The 17,934-nt window shown below is 34.3% G+C and overlaps 1 protein-coding gene across 1 annotated transcript; it reads right to left on the reverse strand.

Annotated features, from left to right (window-relative positions):
* Positions 1-3,264: 3,264 nt before the first annotated feature.
* YPEL2_1 (Protein yippee-like 2) lies at positions 3,265-15,249 on the reverse strand. The gene is made up of 4 exons (XM_012942440.3): positions 15,020-15,249; positions 14,682-14,939; positions 10,831-12,021; positions 3,265-3,938 (listed from the first exon to the last, which is right to left on the reverse strand). The coding sequence occupies exons 2-4, from the start codon at positions 14,832-14,834 to the stop codon at positions 3,663-3,665; spliced, it is 1,620 nt and encodes a 539-aa protein (XP_012797894.1). The 5' UTR covers positions 14,835-14,939; positions 15,020-15,249; the 3' UTR covers positions 3,265-3,662.
* Positions 15,250-17,934: the final 2,685 nt, after the last annotated feature.

Here is a 17,934-nt window from a genome sequence, read left to right on the forward strand (position 1 = left end):
ACCAACAATATTGAAACCAGACTATCAAGTTTAATCGTATCATAGTTAATTACGTAATTTCTCCAAAGAAAAAACTGCACATTCTGTCTAAGTATATTACCTGTCTTCATGAAGTAAAATCAACCATCTATGAAATCAGTTTTAACAGCTGATATGCTACATATATGTAACTAATCATACAATTGAAAGAAACAAACCAATGAATTATGAATTAGTTATTCGCATTTTTTTTGTTTCGGCATTACAATACTGTTGAGTAGCTTGGTAACACAATTCTGTGTGTACAGTCACAGATTGATAATTGATTAGTAAGATGTGTGTCATATGAGAATTAATCTTTTTGAAGTAAAAACAGAACATTGGAATGTAAGACTGAATAGTTTCACAGTATTTGGACGCCGAGTTGATATGAGACATTAAAGAGGAAGAATGTATTGAAGGAAATTTCCTTGAAAAAGCTTAAACCAAATTGCTAGGTGAAACGTGAGATTTTCTTCATATTCATTCTCTGAGATTTTATAAATACATTCTTTCTCGTCAGACTGAATAGATTAAATTAACATACTATATTTATTGATAAACTGATCAAGCATAGATTAGATATATAACTCATTTCAGAATATTATAAATGATACCGCTAGGGTTGAAGCTATCACGAGTTCACTTAATCTGCGAACGAGAAACAAGACTCGGTGACCAAAGACCAGTAAGCTAGCTATTAATGCGTCCCAGCCCCGCTAACTAGAGGGAGAAGTCCAAGTTTGGAATGGGGAAGTATATTCTGCAAACAGCCAGAAACGAGCGATAACAACAAACACAATTCAAAACGTATATATACAGTAAAAAACCGTCCTTGGGGAGAGTTACCATAATAGCATACTAAAAGACGCAACGGACCAATAGCATTTAAGATATTTCCCAATGGGAAATACGACATGAAGGTGACAAGAGCGCCTTGGGCGCGAAAACAAAGAAATTCAAAATTTCTAAATAAAATTACAAAATTAAGACCTTTCTCAAGTGAGTTCTGGGGATCTAACGTCCCCAACAGATACACAATTAAATCTGAACTAATGAGCATTCACTATCATTTATTCATTTGATCCTAATATCAGTTAATTATAATGACGAGGAATGATATTCTGGGCCAATCAAACATCGGTTAAAAGATAAGATTTAACTTCATTTTCTCAAGAAACAGATATAAGCTAGCGGTTGAAAAACGAAACTTTATTTTCTAAGAGAATAAGATTTGGTTCTAAACAATAAAATTTTCTGCTTATTCTCAGTTTTCTTATACAAGTAGCTAATTGGGATCATTTATAGAAAGCTTCCATACTGGTGTACATAACGGATAATAATGAAAAATAAACTATACTATGTAAAGTGAAATGTTACTGGTTGAAACACATAATTTTCAAATTGTAACCACATCTTATCTAATTCCATTTTTCAAGCCTTCAAACACATAATCATTTATTGCTCAAATCCAAACAGCAATCTATATTTTAACATTCAGTTGAATTGAATTAAATTAATAAAGTAGCATATTAATATCAGAAGGGTTTTTGTAGATATTATAGTAATTTCAATAGTTGAGATCATGAGTCAATTGAATCTAGACCAGCATGGAAAACCTGGAAGCACTGGACGGCCAGTTTCGTCATACTGCGGGGCTCCTCAGTAGAGCACACCCACGATTCCTGCTTGCGAGATTCGAACCCATTAACATTAACACAATTGAACTCCGGCTCAGTGGTCTAGTGGTTAAGCGCTCGCGCGCAAGACTGATAGATCCTGTGTTCGAATTTCGCGAGGTGGAATCGTGGATGTGCACTGCTGAGGAGTTCTGTACTAGAACAAAACGGTCGTCCAATGCTTCCAGGTTTTTCATGGTGGTCTAGCTTCAATTAACTCATGATCTCAACTATTGAAATTACCATAATATCCACAAAAATCCTTCTGATATTAATCAACATATGCTCACTATTGACTGGCTTCAAGAGATATTACCTGAAGTGAGAAGCCGTGACCGGTGGACTTCAATCTGTGTCGAGTACGAGACAGTTATCCACCTCAGACAAAGGATGAACAATTGCCTAAGATCATGGATCAATTCAAGTAAGACATTAACACCATTGGATGCCGACTGGCTCACTAGTTTAGTGGTTAAGCGCTCGCGCGCAAGACTAATAGGTCCTGGGTTCAAATCTCGTGTGGCAGGATCATGAATGTGCACTATTGAGGAGTCCCATAGTAGGACGAAACGTCCTTTCAATACTACCAGGTTTTCCACGGTGGTCTAGCTTCAATTGATTCATGATTTCAACCATTCAAACTAAATTAATTGTTCCAAATAGTAAAATTTCATATATTTATCATTGAACTAAATAATTAAAAGGAGGGGAAAAACGGTAAAGTTATTGAATTTCTTTTATTCTCTCTTTTTTTTTAAATGAAACATGGCTTAATTCTAAGAGGCAATGAAAACAAAGAAGCAAAATAAAAAAGGAACAAAAACATAAAATTCTTCACAAATACAACAATAAAATAATCTTTGAAATGAAAATAACATAGTACATAGTAACTAAGACGTAGCAACAATAATAATAATCGATCAAAAAATTTTTTTACAGAAATCTTTGTTTCGTTCTCTTTATTTGTTGTTTTTTTCTTTGAAAATCAATATCATGTCAAGGTGTCTAGTATGTATTTATTATTAGTAATATTAATATATTAAACTGTATGAACAAACTCTTACTATGATTATTATTATTATTATTATATGAAGGAAAGCAAGATTACGTAACAGCCTGTTTGTTTTTCTTTGTATTAATAAAAAAAAAGAAAAGAAAGAAGAGGGAAGAAAAGAATGAAAGAAAAACAATTAAAGTTAACTAATAAGCAAAGTTGAGACTATCCACCAAGTAACTAATAATAACTTATTCGTTTCCTTTTCTATTCGCAATTTTAATATTGTTATATATATATAGAGAGAGAGAGAGAGGTTGGGAGGGAGGGAGATGATCCATTGAATAATTCCATTACCTTGAATCGATTATCAAAAATAATATAGATATTCATAAATCAATAAGAAGATAACAGTTTCATATTATCTATGCATTTAAGATTATCATATACTTTGGACAAATATCATTGGACAACATATTCGCTTTTATTAACCTAGAAACAAGATATTCAAGATTGAAATAGTGAATATTTATATAAATGATATATGAAATCTAAGAGATTAGGATTAATCTAATATTGAACAACAACAACAACAATAATAACAGCAACAAAAGAAAAGAAAAGAAAGAAAAAAAGAAGCTGAAACAAATAAACCGCTAAAATGATTTTATGAACAATTATCATTATTATAAATAAGAAACAATAAGCAATGAATAGAGGATATGTGTTACTAGGATAGAATAAATAATGAATTATTTTAAAGTAAACTGGGTTTTTATCTTATGTAAATAAAAGATCCTCGAAAGACATATGGTTTATATTAATCCACAGCATTTAAAATCATACAAAGGCTTATGTTGTGTACTTTTGTGCGTGTGCGTGTGTGGGGGGGGGGCGTGTGTAAAATTCATGGACAGTAAATGTAGTTTTGAATAAGCTATTCATAGAATTAAAATAGTATAGTATTTCATTCAATCTTGTACTTTAACAATATTTTGTGATTGATTATGAAAATTAGTAAAATCGGATAGATTATCTGTTTCTTCTGCTTCTGCTTCTTCTTCTTTATCATCTTCTTCATCTTCTGAACCAGTAGGTAAAAGAAAATCTCTTGAAGGTGAAGCAGATGAAGCACGAAGTCGATGTTTTATACGTTTACGATTACGTTTAGCTAAATTAGAATTGAATGTAACTCGTAGATTTTGTGTATTGATTTTGGAAATTCTTCTAGCTTGTGGTGTTGAAAACTAGAAAACCGTAATGAAATGAGAAGTAATCAGTTAGTGATTTGAATATAATATAAATAAATAAATATTCATTCATGTATTGTTTTTGAAGTACGTTTTTGTAAAAGAAACGTGTAAAACCCGTAATTGATATACGAACACAAAACACCTATACAGAATGGTTGTACCAAAGTTGGATGATGGTAAATCATTTGATGAAGTTGTAAATCTTCATCGACTAAGATGGTTGGGCCACTTGGTACGTATGTCTGAACATCGATTAACACGACGCACAATGCTGATTAGTGTAGGGGATGGTCGGAAAAAAGTTAGGGGCGGACAAACCAAAACGTGACATCAGTCCACAAAGTCACTAACTTCTAATCTGAGTCATGTTGACAGATGCACACTACTTGTTTGGGGTCCGCATGACTATCGTAACCAATAGTTGGAGACTCTGTGTGACATGGCTCGGGATCTATCACAATAGCGTCAGTGTATACACTCTCTGTCTTCCTGTAATCTACAAGATTAAAATTGCTTCATATCTTTCTTTCTACGAACACTATTCTTTCTTCCTGCACTATGTCCTTATATGCAGTCTTTCTTTTATATATTACCACTGTTGAATTAACTACTTTTATGAATCCGGTGTTCATCATGTTGTGCTAATGAAACATGGCAACTTGGACCGATGCATATATGTGCGTGGTCCTACGTTGTAGCTGACTGACTATACCAAAGTTGCTGTACACAATGTCAAGACTTAGTTTCATACTGACTTATTGGGATAAAATGGAACTAAGGAAATACCAATATATATTGAGATTTAAAGTCATATTGTACTACCAAACACTATATTTCGCCCGTTCCGAGTAGTGTCTAACGAAATCTTGGCACGAATTGAGAAAGCCCAGTTGGTTTTGCTAAATTGTTTTACTTGAAGAGTAGGCAAGATATCTGTCTGCCAACAAAATAACTAGTATACCGTTCAGTAGTTCACACCGTTCTATCTGATGGCTGTAAAGTGACACCTTTAAAAATAGAGGATACCAGTATTTGACTACAGATCTCTCTGGGTCACTGCTCGTATATTTTGGGATTGTGCATTGGCAATCCTGAGGTTAGAAGCATTTACTAGGTGAAAATGGCAAGTCGATTGACAAATTAATGAATCTTTATCGACTGAGACGGTTAGGATATGTATTATGTAAGCTTGTCCACCAATTACCAACCACCCAAGAAAGGTTGGGACGGCCGTGCCAAAACATGACAGCAGTCCATGAGGACACTGACTATTGAAGCGAGCAATGTAGGTAGGTGCACGATTGTCTTAACCCATTGTTAGAAACTTTGAACGACAAAGCTCTTTATTCTTCCTTCGATCCTGTTTCTAAATTCCCCATAAATTTTATGTTCATCAGTTTACATTTACTGGAAATGTATCTTGGACACCCCAATCTTCTTTATTACTATTAATAATGTTATTACCTCTACTCCACTGGGATTCGCTTTGACAGTTTTATCTATCTGTGTTAATGCGGTATTGCAGCTACGACTGATGTACCAGTTTCTACGTTTCGTTTGACCGACTGAGTGTCATCATTGACATATAAAACGAAACCAATAAAATATTTCAAAACCACGGCAAATTTACATTGATTAACCGCCTCTCGGTAACTGGTTTCATGTTTATCGAATCCTTCCCATCAACCAAGTTATTATACTACCAGTAGTTCAAGTGGTTCAACACTGTATATACTATTTTTGGAGTTTAGATGGTGGAAGGAGGCCTCAGGCATGGATGTCTTACTATCTGGAATCAGTCAGTAAGTCGTGTCTAGAAGTTTGAGGACTTGCGACACCCATGAGATTCGGAACTGAATCACTCTAGAGTCGCAATATGAGGAATCATAACTGAGCTATTCGGCTCGTAATTTATTGCTCGTAGGACTAATAAATTTACACTAATTGATAAAATCTAATCTCATCAATAATCAAACGGGAATGCAGTTGACTTTTTCCCGATTGCCTTCAATCACCAAACATTAGTTTGTAAAACAAATTCTATGGACGTACTAAATTATTGTCGAACTCAGTGTTAAGCTTTCATCCTAGTTGAAACTCGACGCTAGTTCGAATTTCATGAGTACAACTTCTGTTAATATTGCAAATATGCCCAATTTATGAGCTTCCAGTTGACTTAGGCAGTCATTTAACATTTAGAAAATTTCCAAACCGGTGATTCAAGTCACCCTATTTCATGTTATCACAACTAGTTGAAAACTGAAAGCAAGTAAATCTAAGCATGAGCATTAAAATTTAAACGAAAAGGAAAAGTTAAAAGAATCAACACAATGAATAAAAGTACCCAATAATATTATATTTAGTATTTGGAGAAGGTCAAAAGATTAGTGCGTTTATAACCGATTTTAAATCACAATCACTGATAGTTACAAACTGCTGATTTTATTTATTCAGACTATCAAATCGTGAAGCTTTTAACAATCTAATCATCTCTGACAAATAGTAACCCTTCATTTTCTTAGTGAACTGAAACCTAACATAGTCCTATCATTACAAGATAAATCATGATTTATTGCATATTAGAGAATCAACAAAGAATCCTTTCCAGGGGACTATAGACGAACTCAATAGAAAAAGAACGGTATATAAATGGTTATTGATTCATGATGAACAGGCATTTGCTGCAAGGATATCTCCGTGTTAGTTGTGGGTTAACTATACTCAAGAATCGTTGAATATGGAAGACATAAGATAATCAAGCTATTTGTTGTGGATTCTCAAACATTCATAATCAATCTTAGGAAAATACTGTGCATTTGTGCTGTCATGTAGTTATATACAACATTGAGCCTGATACATATGTCCATCGGTTAAAGTTGTCACACCACATCAACGCAGTGAGATAAAATTATTTCAATACAGGTTTCCGAGTAGTAGCAGTAATAGTGGTAGAAAAGATTAGGTATAGAAAAATAAAAAAGAGTAATAGAAAAGCTACAAACTTAAGACTATTTCATCATTATTTGTATCACTGTTATGATTAATACTACTATTATAAGTAATGTAGTGAGCGAGAACACAGATGGGTACAACCAAATGTATCTAAATACAGAATTACAGAACAACTTAGTAAAATCTGAGATCCATACAGTAAATACTTCATTTGCAAAATGTTAATCAATTGTCTTAGAATTGATTGTTCCTTCATTCCCATATCATTCTCTGTTCTCATTCTCTTCACATCGATCTTCTAAACCTTCTACCGCCAGGCGTTTTACTTTCAATTAATAATACATACTACTTATATCTGTCGATACCAGTAACACACATCATAGTAGCAATTGTTGTGTATCAAAGTGTAGCACGAAAAGATAATAAAAAACAATCATTTATACTTTACTTCTTCCTCTTAAATGTTATATCTTAAGGTAATTCATATCATAACTATATCTCATTTAACATTTAGTAAAGATTTTGATAAAAATGTTTTAATTGAGATCATGAACTGATTAGTGTTAGATCACCATTGGAGACCTAGAAGCACTGAACGGCCGTTTTTTTCCAATTGTGAGACTAAAGGTTAAGCGTTCGCGCGCAAGACCGAAAGTCCTGGGTCCGAATCTAACGTGGGGGATCGTGAATGTACACTGTTGAGGTGTCCCAAAATAGGACGAAACGGTCGTCCAGTGCTTCCAGATTTTCAATAGTGGTCTAACATCAATCAGTTCATGGTCTCAATCAAAAACTTAATAATCTCCACGGCCTTATACGCATTAAAAAAAAGTTTTACTCAACTTAATATTAAACAATATATGTGTATAAGAAGTTTTAGCCTTGGTAACTAATCGAAAAAAGGTAACAAACTTTATCGATTCTTTATTATTTTTATCTTAAAAAAATGTATATAAAAGTATCATATGATCTAGTTTAAAATATGAAGTAAAACAAAGAAAATTCGGAACTTTAAATAAACCACGTGTAAAACTGTGTAACCATGACTTATAACTATTCTGATTATGTTAGAAATAAAGAGAGAGAGGGGGGGTTGAAACAGTAATTAAACAAGTTGGTTTAATATTTAATTGAGACACATTTAGACAATGAAAAACAACAAAAAGGCTGATTGTAAATGTGAACGTGTGTTGTATAATTGAAAATAAGGATATCCCGTTTATATATGCCGATTTACTTAATTATCTTGTATAATATATGTAAGATGAAATAGTAATTTACTTTTAATAATTTACAGAAACTTGTTAACCAAATACAGATTTGTATTTGCGGCTTTAAACTATATTTTGTGTACACTAATCAATTATTCTAAAGCTCTTCAAACAGGTAAATTCATTAACTTAATGGATTAGTACTAGGAAAATATGATGAGTCGGTTAATGAGGTAGGTAGTTAATCCTCATCAACTGAAATGATTAGAACATGTATTATGTATGCTCAGTCACTTTGATGAGCGATGATTGTTTGGTGTAGAAGTGGGCTAGAAGAAAGCTGTGGTGACCATACTAAAATGTGGGCATCAATTCATGTAGTTATTGACTGTTAGAAACGTGTCTCAAACATTCTTCTATTGTGGAAAATCTTGGTGGGTGGTCTATGCTCCTTCACGAGAGGTAACAGGCGTAAATAAGTATTTCAAAGTACACAAATGGTATCAAATTTTAGTTCAATAAAACTGACTTTTGACAGTTAATTTTTCGATGGTGGATTCGAAAATAATTCTACTGAATTATATCTGATTAGATAAGCAAGCATTGGCAGGTAATAAATACCACGTGAATTATATATTTGAGCTTAAATCGAACCGTATAAGCCATTTAAAACATACTTCATTTACTTATGTATTAGTACAGATAATGTATTTAAAGGTGCTAACTATAAATTTGTACTTTTAAAAATTATCATTTTAATAAATACATTTTACCAATTCCAATGTACCTAGTTGAAACCTGTGATAAAAATTAATATGAGGAAACATATATCACATCAACATTGTGATAGTTTACAATTGACCGATCACTGGGTAGTGACCAATGTCATGTATGTCAGGCCCTTCTTAGTGTAGATTAAATTCTATCGACCAAGTTGCAACGTGCACATTAGTCTGAGTAACTCCACATTGCATGCACTATTTAGAGGTGTGAGGTGGTGGTGGATCTCCTGTCGACTACTTCCAACCATCACCTTACACACTGTGGCCAGTATGTTGATGAACTCGAATATTACACAGCAATGTGAAAATATCTCCCATAAAAAAACAAACTATCCCATCATTTTCTGAGTGCTGTTCCGATTTTAGGTCTCACAAAATTGCTCAGTCTTGATCTGACAGGTAGACTAAACTTAAGTCAGATACTCTATCACAATATTTTATGATCAATGAACACAAAAAGTTGAATGATACAATGAATTATTCTTAGTATAGGGATTAGTGGAGATTGTTGAATGTTAAACTAGGAGAGAGTGGACAGCTGTTCTGCCCCCGGGATGGGACATACCAGTAGTGTGGATCTATAATACCACCAGAGATCAAACACAGGACCTTCGGGCCTCACGGCGAGCGTTTAACTTTTAAAACACTGAGTCGTGTAACTCAGGTTGGTACATCATTTCAATAATATTATAAATTATAGACTTTACATACGTACACCAATGATCATTCAAGAAGATAATTTTAGATGCTCTTTATCAAATTTAAATATTAGACATGGAAAGAATTGCATTTTTAGAAAAATAAGATTATATGATCGAATATACAATAGTCGAGAAACTAATAAAAGCCAAGTGACATAAACATCGAGCCTAAAACAGTAATGAGCCTCTTTATGATATAAAGCTTAGAAACAACAAAATGAAACTAAGGGAATAAAAGACCACAAAATTTTCCACAAAAGAACAAAGATAAGTGAAAAGTGAAAGATAAAATAAATTGGTTGCTACGAATGATTTGTAAAATAATGATCATATGAATTATGAATGTTAAACGTCGGTAAATTCTCAGCTGTTTTATGACAACAGCTAATTAATCATCAATATTTCAACTCTTCCCTAATTATTACTAACTGATTAAGCAACTGTCAACCAACACCAAGGTCAGGATTTTCAATACAAATGCTAAGACAGTTCTACTGTATGGAGCGGAAACCTGGAGAACTACGAAAGCCATCATCCAGAAAATACAAGGGTTTATTAATAGTTGTCTACGCAGAATACTTTAGATCCGTTGGCCAGACACTATCAGCAACAACCTACTGTGGGAAAGAACAAACCAGATTCCAGTGGAGGAAGAAATTAGGAAGAAGAGCTGGAAGTGGATAGGACACACGTTGAGGAAAGCACCCAACTGCGTCACAAGACAAGCCCTCAGATGGAATCCTCAAGGTCAAAGGAAAAGAGGAAGACCAAAGAACACACTACGCCGGGAAATGGAGATAGATATGAGAAAAATGAACAAGAATTGGATGGAATTAGAAAAGAAGGCCCAGGACAGAGTGGGTTGGAGAATGCTGGTCGGCGGCCTATGCTCCATTAGGAGTAACAGGCGTAAGTAAGTAAGTAATATTAAGTATATTGGGGATAAATAAAGCGTGAAGAAGTAACATATTAATACAACTAAGCTTTCGATGAAGAAAAAAAAATGAGAAAAAAAATATGATCCTTAGTTTTAATGTTCTAAATTCTAAATTGTATGCTACTAATCAGTAGGAAACATAAAAGTCAACATATACAATATCGTATCCATCAAGGGATAGTATCAATTAAATAAATATTTTCAGACTAACGCAGTTAAATGCACTAAGTTGCAAATCTTATATCTTATACATACATTACATTGAAAAAACAAAAAACTGAAGTCAAATAAATATTAACTTACCTGAGATAACTTTCTTAAGCATAAATCATCCACTGGTCTATGATTATTCCCATTGTTAAAGTTGATATCTTCAAAAATATCATATGCATCTGTTTTCAAACAACTATAGTCAGAGTTATTATTATTATTATCCACAGCATTGTTATTTTGATCTTTATGAGATAGCTTAATTGTAATAGGAGTTATTGGCTTTGATTTGGTAAAATGTTCATCTTCTTTACGAATATCATTATTATTATTACTAATGTTAGTGCCTGTTTGACCAGAGACTATCCTAGTTTTGTTATCTGTATTATTATGAATACGTGTATTACTTTTATCAATATTAGTGATAATCACGTTATCCGGTGTTAAATTATCAACGTGTCTAATATCACTATCACTGATGTTATTATCTGTAGAACAAACAAGGTTTAAATGTCCTACATTCTCTGTTGCTGATGTTGATGTGCAAGTATGAGAATAATCACTGACACGTCCAGAATCAGATAAGTCTAATAAATATTTATCATGGCTATCATTGTTAGATGTCAGTGATGGTGGAATACGAAAGGCCCAACCCGTTGCATTTAATGATGAACTTAATCGATATGATAAGGACGCTGAATCATTTGACATAAGAGAAAATGATGACTGATGAACCTGAGTCGAGGATGGAGATGTATTCAAATGATAATGAAGTTGGTGGTGATGATGGTGTAGAGAAGGAGGATGGTGTGAATGGTGATGATGATGCACGAAATCTGTACACGTTTCTTCATTAGGATCAATTAAATCAGTTGTAGAAGATTCAAAAACACCTCCATCAGTTGATGATAAAGAATCAGACGCATCAATCGGTGGGAAGTTTAGTGAAGATTTAGGTTTTCCAGTTTCACTACGACGATAATCACTTACACTAATCGAATGCGGCTTTGCATACTTTAAAGTCGTGTCAGAAGTATTACCATTAGCAATAGAGCTTGTCGGATACAAAGGGTATAACCATTCAGCATCCCAACTGTTGTCCTTAAATAGATGTGCCAATTCGATTATCACCTTGCCTTCTTTGTATCGTTGACTAGGTTCAAAAGCACGTTCATACTTCCAACCTAGTGCTGTATCACAACATGCACAAAATATATCAGCTACAAAATGCAACCCGGTCAGAAGAACACGTTGTTTAGCTTCAGCGCAACGAACATTTACAGCCTAAGGAATAAAAAGGCAAAATTCATGTAATGAACTTTGTTAATTTACTTTACATTATTAGCGTCGTCCACCGATTTTCGGATAAAGCATAAGAAAAAGGGTAAGATAATTTATGACCTAGATTGAATGATAGTTCCTGATAATAACCTTCTTGAAACCCTACATCACCCTCAACATTTCCCAAGGAACCCCTATATGCAAAGACTTAGTAACACCAAAACCCCTGTAGTTTTTTACTTGTTTGACCGCGCAGCAAATATTATAGCCTGTTGTTTTACAACGAAAGATTTAAACATCTCTAGTGTAGCCCAAATTTCATAGTCAAGACCTTGACATTTACTTTAAAAAAACGATAGTTATACTCATTACTACTTAATAATACTGAGATTTTTACCGTCTTTGTATTTTAGTTATGACTGTACTTCCCTGAACCTGATATATACCATTACTCTGGTCCTGACAGAAGTTAATTACCCTCTTTCAAAAATTACCATTATAATTCTACATATGTTGAGTAGTTTAGTCGGTTAAAAATCGGAACAAGAATGAACACCTAAAACGAATATTTATGCGGTGTCCACATAATGGTTTTAAGTTGACTAATACAAATAACATTGAAAAAAATAAGAAAATCCACCTCTGATGGGTAATATAACAGTCAGATTGAAGTAATTTGGCTTACTTGTAGTATTTTATTCCCAAAATATAGTGTTATACTTGCTTTGGCTACATCGCAGTCGAAGCTAAAATACTATGTACTAATTAAATGTTACGAACTGTTCGTGACAAATATGTAGAGATAAATTACAATGTGGAATAGTTGAAGACATCAATTGAAGTAAAAGTACCGGACATGATTTCATTGCACTATGGGTCATAATTAAAAGACAATGAGACCAAGTCTATAGCTTCGCGTAGAAATTTAAGCAATGACACCACACAAGTAAGGTAAAGCGGTGACCTTGAGCTTGAGGTGCTTGAATTCTTGTCAATAAATTGCAAGTCCATACCGTGATTAGTCTAATTCGGTTTGAAGGACTTGGTAGCATCGCCAGCCCTCGGATTTAATGTTACACGAAGTCAAGTACATGAATTTGTACTTGGCAATAAGCCAATTCATTTGTATTCATTCATCCAGAACTTTCTGACCCTAACATTCTTGGAATAACTATCGTTGAATGAGGCACCCAATATGGTCAAAACAATAGATGAAAACGAAGGGAATTTGAGAAGGCAAGATAAACAATGATCAATGATACACCTTTTGTAGATATAATTAGTAAAACGCAGAAAAGAGGAAAAAGACGATACACAATGTCATAATATTAAGGGCTTATTTTGACGACGGTTATCTTTGTCAAGCATGTTCCTCAAGTGCTGAATCAAAATATTGGCTTAACTATAGTCAAAAGCAAGTAGCACTTGATCTTCACTGCTTCAAATAATTTTGAAGTGTAAATTAATATGATTGGTATTAGAATATGAAGAAAAATTGTCAAAGAGGAGATTAAAAATATACCGTATAGTTACGAGAAGTGTAAAAAATGAATGTTTATGAGAAAAAAATAATATGAGTACAATTTTTTTATCAGTATTTGAATAAAACCAGGCTAAATCAAGTTCGGACTGAGTCAATGATAGACATTTAAAAGAAAACAGACATCCGCAACGATGGCTATGAATCCAGAAATAATTACATTATTACTAAGTGTAATTAATATGAAGTTGTAAACCCAAACTACCGATTACATGACAAGCAATCTGCAAACTAGGATCTTAATTAATCTTAACAAATCTACAGTCTCATGGATGTCTTACCAAAGGGAAAAGACTACACAAAACCGCTCAAAAACTACACATTAATGAAATATAAACGACAAGTTTGACAATCTGCATAAATCTAGTAGTGCAACTACACTGTGTATTGAAAACATCTAAAACACCTGAGTGGTGGTAACAAATAAGATCTAGCTAACTGAAAATCGGAAGCAGGAGAAGCTTGTAGACATGGATATCATAGATTTACTTAGGATTCAAAGTAATCCTACTACTGAAATTAATTTGTGGTTAAGGTATCCGGCTTTCCTTTATTGAGTTGCCGATTTGCATTTCGCAACCCCTAGTTGGGTTTGCACAACTGAGTACTATCATCACTAAACTTCACAATAAAAAAATAATGCCGCCTTATCACGGCAATGTCGTTGTAAGTTAAGTACATAAACAAGTACTTTGTAAATCTATTATTTTACTTAGGTGAAAGTAGGAGATATGTAGTACAGTCAAAGCAGCCACTAAACTTACAACATTACAATGAAAATCCTTAAGAGTTCATCCCGTCACAACTAAGCTTAGAAAATACTAACTTATAAAATTAATCTTTGGTTGTAAGGCAAAGTTAACCAACAATTCCAACGCTTAAGCCAATTTCGACGGAACAATACACAAAAACTTTGACTGGGACTGATTAAACTGCAGTGTGTCAGTGTTTGGACTCACAGCAGAGATCTAGAGCTAATTGGAGAACACGGAATGAAGCCTGTAAATAAGCAGATCGGATCCCTCAATCAAGCGTCATATCATTCAGACACTTATTAATATACAATATTATCCTACAAAAATACTTCAACAGTGTTTCAAGAAATGAGAAGAAGACTGCTTACCTGGTTAAATAGATAAGCTCGACCTTGACTTCCCTGAAACGATTTACTTATGAGGTCGTCATGACGAGCTAAATGTGCACGACAGTGGAGGCAGCTGTACGTCAAAGAATTCTTTTCAAATGGGAAATAAGCCTGAAACTTCCCTTTGACCATATCGGTGACAACAGTTTCGTCACATTATGGAAAAACAGGTTGAACGACACAGCTGGTTGGTCAACGCGAATCAAATAATTATGAACAGGAAAATGACGTTGAAATCTAAAACGCAATAAACGGACTTTACACGCAATAGAAAAATATAAACATGAAAGACGAAGAAAGGGAGGTAATAAACTTACAGCTTCGTATAATTCGATGGGGGAGTAAAAGAATTATTGTTGGGTATGTTGAAAAAGAACGACTATATATATTATATGCCCGAAGCTATTGTCACAAGCAAGTTTATTTTTCCCTTTCAGTTAAGATAAGTGATATGACTAGTTACTTCCCTACAGTTACCTACACATACCCGAGCTAAATCGACTCCCATTTAAACTTGCGAAAAAGTATGCACAAGCACAACTGAAGTAAATAAACAATACAGTATCTAATATCTTGGCGACAAGCTTATATGAACTAACTGTTTTCTTTGCACACACTTATTGATGTTACCATACAATTTTAGGTTCTTTCTTGGCTTCCGAAAGAGGTAGTATGGGAACTCGTCTGATCTATTTGAAATGAATTCGACAGGTATTTGTCGGTAGTTGTATTGGCTCTCAACTACACGATCCTTAAAGCCAAAAATACGATAACTGAGAAGATTCACACCCGAGTTTTAACTCTTGGACAGGGTCAGAGATGGTGAACGCATGAAGACCTAATCAGTATGGCATAGCTCGGCCAAGCATACGTGGTCACCCTATGTAACTTATCCCTTTTTAAATCGAATGTATCACTGTATCATCGGATCATACGTGTTCCTCAGAAGTGCTAAACGTTATTATGCCGACTGTCACAATAGGACGAGTCAACTCAGACAATGATGTGGCTTCCAAGTAAGATGTTATAAATAAGGTAGTCACATAGCAAATCTACGATTTTAGGACTTGGTCTATCATAGTCTTATAAGATGAAAATTATTATATTGTAATGCAGAGGGGCAACGGGAAAACGGTTGCCAGAAGTAGGCTAACTAGTTACGCAAACACTTAAGATAAACAAAGCGAAAGAAGAAAAATGCATAGAGATAAGATGCTAGATGAGTAAAAGCAGGCTAACTGTAATAATATTGATATTAGGGGTATTAATAATAATAAATGTCGAGTTAATTTACATGCTCTATCCTTATTTCTTCCTTATTCCATTCGTTTTTTGTATTGCTCTATACTACTTGTTAAGATGTAGTAAATCGTCCCATTCCTAATACACTACGAGCTGTACTGTGAGGTAAATCCGTTGTTACGTGATATCCTTGGTTTGTCATAATATTCGATTAAAATGAGTCCATTTATCATTGTAATCCTATCATATATATACTTGCGGCAGATATTTTTAATTCCAGTGTAATTGCTGAACGTGATATGATTACCTACGTCCTTATCGAGAATTGAACACAACGTAGTAACCCTAACTGTCGAGAAAAAGACCTAGCAAACAAAAATAACACAGTGATTCGTTTTTCAACACTTATGGAAAGTTCGCTTACTGGTATAACAGTATTACCAGTGTCCTAATAACAACAGTAAGAACTGTGGTGTTTGAATGAACTAAGGATACCTTTGTACTTGTTGAATTCTTGATTTCGAATTCTAAATACAGTACATTCGTTTGTGGTTATCTAGTACTTCTTGACCCGATTACGTTATTTCTGGCATTCTTAGTTCATACTATAATTCAAATACTCCCGTTTATCACAAGAACACATGTCATTCATAATTTCGTTAGGTATTCTCACTGACTCTGAAGTCCAAGCAATTTCCTCGTAATAAGAGAGAGTGAACTTTTGAGACTTTCCGTAGAGTAATAAACCAGATGTTTCTTAATGCATAGTGTCGCCTCACTTACCAGCACCTTCTACTCATCCTTAGTTTTACAGTGAGTAGATCTGAAGAGTACAGAGTCTATAGAGCTCAAAATAATACGTCGTCTATTTTTCTTAGGAGTTCCCTGACCTATTTTGTCATTCTTTGCAAACAGCTGCTAGGCCTGCATGGTACAATGTTATGGCTGAAAGGTTTCCTCACTGTACACCTGAGAGATGTTGAGCTTATTTAAAATCTATCATAAAATCTGAAGTTTAGTGCAAAAATCCATGACAACTGTCGTCTATAAACTGTAGAACATTTTTGCTACACGGGTAAACGACAATTTGTAGAGACAAAAAATTCGGTCCAAACGAGAACGAGCTATTCATACTGGACTTCGCAATATCCTCTCCCAGTTGCAGATTATCCTCGCTGCACTGTCGTTGAGCTGTGACTCCAGTTAAGACAGTATTCATTTGCATTATATTGTAGGATTTTAAATATTCTATGGTCACTGATCAATTTATTCACGCAACTGGACTAAAAGAATTAGTATACTGCGGTCGGTCCTCTACGATGTTATTGCCGAATCTATGTTATCTTTGGACGAAGCCACACCATCACCCATATCGGCCAGCCCTAACATGACAGTCAGTGGAACTCTTTGTGAGAGTCTTTGAAGAATGCAACTCAGCTTAATGGTAAAATAATATATTTGATATACACATGGAGGAATTACAGTGACTGTGGCTTCACCATAGAATCATACAGCTTCAATTAAGATCCCGCACCAGCCTTTCGGCTTTTACTATCCTTTATCTGTTATTCACTGTCTTGCGTTCTGCCATCCAATGTTGAGGCGGTTCAGTGTGATGGAAGATTCGTGTCTAGAGCTCAGTCTTACTCTACAGTCATAACTCTTTCTTCGAGTGAAATAATAATTCCCTTCCGAGTGTCAGTATAATCCTGCTTCCTAGAATTAGTTAACAGGAGACGTTTTCTTCTTTTCCAACCATTTGGTCACATTAGGGTGACTTTATGTCAGGCGGTCCATTCAACCTCCTATATGTTCCTATGGGCTCTGTAGGTGGACCCCAGCTGAATTGCCCGGTTATATACTATGGATACAGGCCCCAACCTTTACATGATAATATGCATGTCGATTTTGGGGACTTGGGTCTGTAGTGACCTACTTTTATCAAGAGAACGCGATTGGTTTAATAGAAGCAATTATTATTACAAACAAT

The sequence above is a fragment of the Schistosoma haematobium genome, chromosome 1 (assembly GCF_000699445.3).
Source record: "Schistosoma haematobium chromosome 1, whole genome shotgun sequence".
Lineage (NCBI taxonomy): Eukaryota > Metazoa > Platyhelminthes > Trematoda > Strigeidida > Schistosomatidae > Schistosoma > Schistosoma haematobium.